The 8,589-nt window shown below is 42.8% G+C and overlaps 1 protein-coding gene across 1 annotated transcript; it reads right to left on the bottom strand.

Moving 5' to 3' along the window:
• Window positions 1-1,751: 1,751 nt before the first annotated feature.
• Window positions 1,752-8,547, bottom strand: NDUFA5 (NADH:ubiquinone oxidoreductase subunit A5). Its single transcript, XM_068401582.1, has 5 exons — window positions 8,440-8,547; window positions 7,871-7,915; window positions 5,961-6,077; window positions 5,173-5,238; window positions 1,752-4,582 (listed from the first exon to the last, which is right to left on the bottom strand). The coding sequence occupies exons 1-5, from the start codon at window positions 8,458-8,460 to the stop codon at window positions 4,481-4,483; spliced, it is 351 nt and encodes a 116-aa protein (XP_068257683.1). The 5' UTR covers window positions 8,461-8,547; the 3' UTR covers window positions 1,752-4,480.
• Window positions 8,548-8,589: the final 42 nt, after the last annotated feature.

The raw sequence follows: 8,589 nt of genomic DNA, 5'->3' as shown, positions 1-8,589 counted from the left end.
AGTACCACCCAGAGACAGCGCACCCTTAAGGTTTTCCGCGCTGCCGCTGAAATGACACGGTCCGGAAGAATCCCGAGCCGATATTCATGAAAATAAACCCCCAAACAAGAGGGCCGCCGCCGCCCGCCGCCCTCCGCCCATCGCACCGGCCCCCTCCCGCCCCCGTGCCGTGCCGTGCCGTGCCGCTGGGCGGTGCGCAGGCACCCCGCGCCGGTCCGGCCCTCCCGGCATGCCGCGCGGGGACAGCAGCGCTGGGCTCGGCGCACGGGCGGGGCTCTCCCGCCCCACCCAGCATCCCCCGCCCGGCCCCGCGCCCGTTACTTCCCCCCACGGCTCCCGCAGGGCTTCCCGCCCCGGGCGGCCGCTGCTCGCGTCGCCGGCGGGCCGCGGTAGCGATAGCAACCGGGACGGGGCGCTGCCTCCCAGAGCCCGAGGCGCGGAGGGCCCCCGAGCATGCGCACTGCGGGGAGGGGACGGCGCGGGGGGGCGGCACCGAGCCGGGCCGGGCCAGGCCAGGGCAGGGCAGGGCTGTGTGCGGGCCGGGCGGGCTGCGCTGCGCTCGCCGCCCGCGGCGCTATACACGCCCCAGGGACGAGGAAGGGCATAAAAAGAGGGGAGCAGGGGAGCGGTGTGAAACAACAAGGGCTGAGGGACCGCCCTGGCTCCCTTTTACCCCACGGCGGTTAACGGGAGCACCACAGCACCTGCAGCTTGCTGCCCCTCCCGCTGCCTTGCCCGGCCCCGTTGGTGCTGGTAGCTGTGCCTCGGCATCACACAGCGATGGCACACCCGTGTTCCTGACAGTTACCCTGTCCTACTCTCCATAACAAGGTGAACATGAACTCTTACAGGCTTACAGTGGCATTAATGTAAGAAAACACCATTTTTCCTTTCAGTTTGTGCTGCAGATAGTAGCAGAAACAGGGCTAATACCCAAAACTGTTCCCTGGATATTATGAGAAGTCGGTGTGTTCGGATGTTGACAACCCTTGCTCTACAGACCATCACCTCCTAGCTGTATGGCAGCATTTACCTGTGTGGTGTGTTCAGCCCAATTGTGGTGGTCTCCCCTGGGGAAGCCTGCGGTTCTGCTGTGAGGACTGAGACTGCCGACTGGAAAGGAAGACACTTATACCAGAATTAAAACCATATGAAACTGAATTTCCTGGTGTTTGATGTGTGATTTCTGAGACAACTCTTGCAAGTGTTTCAGCATGCTACAGGAAAACTGAGACTACACTCACTTCCCACAACCATTTTAGAGGTGAAACATACAGTTCTATGTCACAACTCTAGGAGAATCCTGAAAAAAGCTGTATTTCAGCAGGCACTGAAATTCTATCCATACTTGATAACAGTATGCCATGATCACTGCTACCATGTTTCACAGACATTGCCAGGCATTTGAACATGGGCCTGCTTCCCATCAAAAGGGCAGAAATTTCCCATTACTACTCTTAATGCTCTTTTTCCTAAAACCTGAATTGAACTTGAACTCAGGGTAGAATAGGACAAGCAGTAATTCTATAGAAAGATACTATATCATAAATTGTTTTGGTTGGAAAGGACTTTCAAGATCATCAAGTCCAACCATTAACCTAGCACTGCCAAGTCCACCACTAAACCATATTGCTAAGCACCTGTCTTCGTTTAGCCTGCACCTGGGGCTAAACAATAGCACTTTTTTCTCTCACCCAATGTCCCTTCCCTAACTGAGGAAGGAAATTGGGAAAAAGAGGGAGACTCGCGGGTTAAAATTAAACAAATTTAATAAAATATAGAAACCAATATAAATGCTAACACAAAACACACAAAAGTATATTTAGAAACAGAGTTGCAGCAGGTTGTCCAGAAATACCAATCATCAGCAATGAGGAAAAAGGGACACCAGAAGAGAGGAAAGCAAAAACAACCCCACCTCTCCCCAGCAAGGCCTCCCTTTTAGAGTGAACTTGATTGTTAATTATCAATATAGAAAACACCTGTGGGTCAGCTGCCCTGAATTTAACTGCTAAGGGTCTTGATCACCATGGCTAGCCAGAAACTGAAACAAAATCCCAATGAAACCAGGACAGCACCACATCTACTTAAACACCTCCAGCCAGGGATGGTGACTCCACCACTTCTTCCTCCCTTTGTTCTCAATAACTGCTAAAGTTGATACTACAACATAATACTAATTAATTTAGTAATCTTATGTAGCACAGACGATTAATTTATGCTAAAATAATAAAACCAAATGTATCCAATGATAAAATAATGAAAATAAATAACACATTCTGAGAATTTGATAAAAAGCTCAGACAGCTGAAGAATCCTTATTAATGATTCCTAGAGTTGACTTCAGTAGAACCTTTTTAAGACTCAAGTTAATTGTTTCCTAAATTAAAGCATTTGTGAAGGCTAATCCAGTGTTTTGGATAGATTTAGAAGATGACAAACACACACAGACCAGAAAAGTCACTGAGAATATAAATTAGGAAATATAGCTTTAAAAAAAAGCCCTCAGGGTAGTAAAGAACTTATATTAGGGTCTGTACTGAGGACGTATTTGTGCATTTGTGAAAGGAAGATGTGAGTATGCTTTTGATCAGTGAAATTCAGTTTTAAATGACCAGACAGACAATTTTAGCAGCAATGGGTCAAGAAAGAGAGACTTCCTCTCCCCTGCAACACAACTCATGAGCTTATAGGAGAGCTACTGTAAGTCACATGACAAATATGGTTTTAGAAGCAGAGAATACAACTGAGCAAAAAGAGAGTTCAGCTAATGTCTCAGTTATGAGAGAACAGAAAGAATTCCAATAGTTGTCACCATATTCTGGTGACTTTTTTCCCCCCCTCAAGTACTGCATGCCAGTACCACTCACACTTGACTTTGGGGGGTTTTGTTTATTTTTTATTTTTCTTCCTCTCACAACAACTTAGTAGTTATTCCCTAAAACCATTCATCTTCATTTCTCACCTGACATCATTCACCCTCATTCAGGTTTATATAATCCTTTAATATTTCTCATGTGAAAACTGTATTACCTTTAGCAAAGTCCTCTTCTGGAATGCCATCTAGTGGTTTTATCTCAGAAGAGACTAGCTTCTATGTTTTTCAAGGCCGAAAAAGCCTTCAAAACCATCCAACAAAGCAAAATATTTTCCACTTTTTCAATTTTCAAAATCTAAACGTTTCTGTAATTATAGTAATAATAGTTGGAAAAAAAACCTGCTAAAGAATGCAGTGAAAATAGGTGCTAGAGTCAATACACTAGGTATACTTGTTTTTCTCTTCTACTGTCCTACTCCCCCAATACCTTCATTGTATGAAATATTATATAAAGATGTGATTCATCATCAATAATAATGATGTCACAGGTAAACTTACAGGCCTAATGACTGTGAAAAAACAGCTATGACAAAGTATGTAATGTAACGTAGCGCAATGGCACTCCATCACAAACATTTAACAAACTGCAGATTTTTGTCATGCAGCTATATTCTTACCTTTAAACTTGTGAGAACTTTAATAATGGTACTGAAAAAATGTGAGTAAAGGCAAACTCGCACAGTATCCTTAGATCTAGTTTGGATATTTCAATTGGGGCTTATAAGCTTTAATCTGTAAACAAACATTTTCAGAAGAGGCAGGCACTGTTTCCATTTAAATATTTGCAAGAACCTAGCCAGATGTGTCAAGAAAGATCCACTATTTTTTTCGTATTACTAAGTAATATTCAAGGTCTGAATCAATAATATTCAAATAAATCTATAACGTGCTTATATGCCAAGCCTTTGTAAGACCCCAACACTAAAGTTTGTTCCATGTGTATTATGCTAAGTATGGTGACCTCCCTGCTAACCAAGAAATCTGCTCCTGCTGTCACCATAAGGGGTAGGCTTCCTTCTCCACCTCACCCCTCCAGTCCTGGGTCTTCCCAGTGCTTCTCCTGAGTCAGCATTAGTGTTTATGTGGGCAGCAAAGTCAGCCAGTTCAAGACAGTGATTCAGCTGAAATCTAAAAAACTGTTATTTTTGGTAAGCCTAGTTTTCATAACATCAGACTCCTGATCTCAGTATCTGTGTGGTCATAAAGAGGGCAGCGGCTGGCAGAAATACCCAACCAAAGGTGGGAGAGAAGGGCAGGATCATACTTTTCTACAACTTTGATTTTCATTTCAAATGGCCTATAGTATCTGTATTTGTCAACATACAGATTATAAAAATAACTCAGAATGAAGCACAAATACCCTGTTAATAATAAATTACAAAAGGACATAAACCAAACGTTGTACAACATCTGAAAAGAACTTTCTTAAAACCATTTTTGCAAGGAATTTGAAGTAGTCTTTAGATTGCTAAATATAAGCGGACATCAGGACATAACATATTTTTATCAAGTTACTATCTTTAATTTAAAGACAATTGTCAGTAACAATAGATTAATAATTAACTTTTTTTTGACTTTCAAGACATTACACCATTTTGAAAATTATATTGGCCATCTCCACTGGTCAGAAGGAGGTTCTTCAACTAAAGGCTCCCATGGTTTCCACTGTATCATTTTTCTTGCCAGGGAAAGCTCATTTTCAGCCTGTTAATAAACACCATATACAAGTTCTTAAATTCTACACAATTGCCAAAGTATTAAATTACCGCTATTTCAGTTCATTATCTTGGTGATGTCACTACCTATCATGGTCAGGGACTACCACAAATTTCATCTATAAATATCAAAAGGAACTGTGTATTTTGGGGATTTTGTTTTTTGTTTTTGAAAAAAACATACTGAATCACCTCCAAATACCCAAACAGATAGTCTGTTCACCTAGTCATGCCCAATGACAACTTCATTGTATTTTCCAGGAGATTTGGATTACCTCCAATATTATTCAATCACCTTCTGTCCTTTCCACTGATTTAGACTCTGTAGGAAGCAACGTAGGCATACATGGTATATATGTAAGCACATACAGTAAACACATGTTAATTGCCTTAGGCTTTAGCATGGTCATCCCAATCACTACATGACAATTCATTTTCAGATTTTTTTTTGTTTGATTGTTCGCTTTGCAGCAAAGGAAAACATGGAAAACTGCCAATGTTCTGAACAGAAGCTCAGCCAAAGGAACACTGAAAACCACTGCTCCCTTTTGTACCTAACCTTAAATTTCCCCGCTTTACCTGTACAATGACTTCTTCTATGCGACCACTGTTCAGTTTGTCCTCTAGTTTTTGCACATCAGTCTCCTGTGTATTCAAATACATATAAATAAATGTTTAGTTTTATTGAGAAGTAGAAAGCCCAATAAAGCATGAAACAATAATTTAACCAGATCACACTCTAGTCTTCCTCAAAACTACCACCAAATTAGCTAGCTTCTGTTGTTTTCATTCTCAAAGAAATCTCACACACTTTTCTTACTGGAAAACAAACAACAAACTCTCAATGATAAATACAAAAACTGAGTACTATTTAGTGACATCCAAAGAAGCATTAGAGCCTCAGGGATTTAGTATGTATCTTGAAAGAAAATTTTGATCTTAGCTTTTTATAAAACAATATGCAACCAGTTATCACCTTAAACACAAAATACCAGTACTGCACAGTTTAATGTAACAAAAAGTGTTTTAAAACACCGAAGGCAAGGATTGTGCTAAGCTACTACATTGATAAGCGCACATGCATTTTTTTGTGCGTGTGGAAATTACCACTGTTCTATGAGTCTTCAAAAAACTGTTTTCTTCTAATTTACACAGAAAACATCAGTGAGAAATTAACAATTTTTTTTAATGTACCATCAAAATATTCCAGTCAATAACAACAATAAACCTCAAGACTTCAATTATTTCCAAATTGATACCTGAAAGTTACATATACTCCTGAAAAACAGCCAGTCATTTTGAAAATCATTCTTCTCATCCTAAAAACCTTTTCATGTGTAACATTTATGAAACAGCACCGTACTTACTGTTTGCACCAAATTAAATCGCTGATTTACAATCTGCTCGGTGTATTTCCTATATGCCGCATCTTTGGGAATGTTTTGCAGGACACCAAGGATTTTTGTGTACAGTATTCGCAGGCGCTGAAGTGATCACAAGACATGGTTAAAATACATAATTAGAATTATTTAACTACTTGTCCTACTTAACCTACTAGCTAACTATCTATACATAAAATATAGAGGGTTATGGTATTCAATCCAGAAATGTAGGATTAACAAAATAACTAAGTCTGAACCACAGAACTCTGCCTTGGGTAAGGCTGGGATTTATCAGGACTGGGAAGTTACCACTGTCAGATTCCTCAAAAAAAAAGAAAAAAAAAGAAAGTTGCAATCTGAAGTACACATGATGAAAAATGGAAAAAATAAAAGCTCTGTTTCTAGTATTAACATACTCCCAAAAGATGAGGCGAGTTCACGACCCAACCATCAGTTTTTGAAAAAATTCCCTGGGAAAGATATAAAGAAGCACATAAGCTACCAAAGCGTAACTAGATTAAATTTTTTTTTGGCACTTCTCCTCATGCTGGTCCAAAGTTCTGAGTGACAGACAAGATTTAAATTGAACCAAAACCTGAAACTTTTATTGCTGGATTTAAATGCAGTGATAAAGGACACACTGGGGTGAAGAAATTGCAGATTTTGGGCCATATGTTGGCTGGGTAACTGTAGCTAACTGAAGAGGAATGGATGACCTATAGGAACAGTAAGAAATAGAAGCAGAATCATAGAATCGTTTTGGTTGAAAATGACCTTTAAGATCATCAAGTCCAACTGTTAACCTAGCACTGCCAAGTCCACCACTAAACCATGTCCCTAAGCACCACATCTACATGTCTTTTAAATACCTCCAGGGATGGTGACTCCACCGCTTCCCTGGGCAGTCCACTCCAATGTCTGACAACCCTTTCAAATACTGCAGTCAAAGAAATACAAGGAAGAAAAAACAAGAAACGAAAAGGGGACTGGCACAGAATCTATATTTCAGCTGAAGCATTGTTGATTTCTTTATTCTTGGCTTTAAGTCACTGAAAAGACCAAAATTTACTAAATTCACACAGAAGGTGTCTGACAAGGCTGTAGACTGAGACAGAATCATTTATACAGAACAATGGTTTTCTTAAATCGTTCTTTTTGACACTTCCTAACTTTTGGTGGCAAAAGCATTTTTGAAAAAGAATCGTTGCATAGTGGGAAATTTCAAAGCACAGAGAAATCAAAGAATTACTGAAGTCCTTTCAAAGCTCATGCCTCCTGAATAAGTATGCAAGATGTGGCAAACATACTTTCATTACTGAGCCTGAGCAGGTAAAAAGAAAAGTACCCAACTGTGACAAGAACCACCTAATGTGGCTCCCGAGAATCACTGAAGTATTCCAATCTCAACAGTGCTTGCCATCACAGGGCCTTGATGTGGCTTTACACGACACGGTTAGCCTTTATCACGTAAGACTAGCCTATCCCCCTTAGTATAGGTGTAAGTTATTTCAGTACTTGTTGGAAACACAAAATAGTAAGGCAGCAAAAATCTGTATTGCTGTGAAGTAGAAATTACATTTACAAAGAACTGAGTTTCAAGAGTTCTTTGCTTTTGCACTGGAGATGAGAGAGAGAAATCAAAAACTGGTTCATAAGTGTTTACACAAAGGAGGTTTCTGAGATTAGCACATGCAACAAAAAGTACATGTGCAAAATAACTCCTAATATGATTTAAACGTTTAAGAACTAATTGTCTGTCTTTATCACTTTGGAACATTTTTACACTTTGGCACTGCTTTAAGGTACACAGCGTACCTACATATGCAAATACATAACAAAAAGCTTTGATCTCACTGACAATTTCCATTAAATACAGAACAAGACATGTGACATACCTCATGAGGGTTTTCAGCTACAGCCAATCCTACAAGTCCAGTGGTCTGCACAGAGAGCATAAATATTTAATGCACCTCAGCATCTATTCCCATGCCATCTGATTATTTGGTTTTGACTCCTCATACACCTGACAGGGACCACTGCATGACACGAGCCTCTTGTCTCCCACCACACACATCTGATTCCAGAATTTGCGGTGTTGTGACCAGCGCACACGACAGGGAGCGGGAGCGAAGGGAGGGCGCAGCTCACACCACACAGCAGCTGCTGGGAAGCCCTCCCGACGGGGGGCACCCCGGCTCACCCGCCTGCCCCTTTCCACACGCCAGGCACGGCCCCTCCGCTAACGGCCGCTGCTGCCCCGCGAGCGCCTGGCGCCGGGCCCGCTGCCCCCCGTGGGCCGGGGAGAGGAACCGGGCCCTACGCTCTCCTCAGGCCCTTCCTCGCAGGGCGCCCCGCTCACTCCCACCCCGCCGCTCGGGCACCCTCTCCCCAGACACCCGCCGAGGCAGAGCACGGACGGGGACACGGCAGGGTGCCCGGCACAAGGACGTCCGCGGCGCCTCACCCTCCTCAGCGCCCCGGCCATGGCTGCGCTGCGCGAAACGCTCGGCCCCGGCAGGCACCGCTGGCCACGGGGCAGCGGCGCGCATGCGCGTGCGTGGCGCCGGGCGCCCGCAGTCGCCGGCTAGAGGACAGGGCCAAGGACGCCAGACTG

The sequence above is a fragment of the Nyctibius grandis genome, chromosome 5, assembly GCF_013368605.1.
Source record: "Nyctibius grandis isolate bNycGra1 chromosome 5, bNycGra1.pri, whole genome shotgun sequence".
Lineage (NCBI taxonomy): Eukaryota > Metazoa > Chordata > Aves > Nyctibiiformes > Nyctibiidae > Nyctibius > Nyctibius grandis.
This window is presented reverse-complemented; position numbering and strand designations above follow the sequence as displayed.

Bases quoted from the DNA above. Each gene is read 5' to 3' on its own strand.
- NDUFA5 (XM_068401582.1), bottom strand. From the start codon at position 8,460: ATGGCCGGGGCGCTGAGGAGG. The intron at 7,916-8,439 runs GTGAGGCGCCGC...CTCTCTGTGCAG, and splicing joins TGGCCGGGGCGCTGAGGAGG to ACCACTGGACTTGTAGGATT. The intron at 4,583-5,172 runs GTAAAGCGGGGA...GTTTATTAACAG, and splicing joins TAGAAGAAGTCATTGTACAG to GCTGAAAATGAGCTTTCCCT.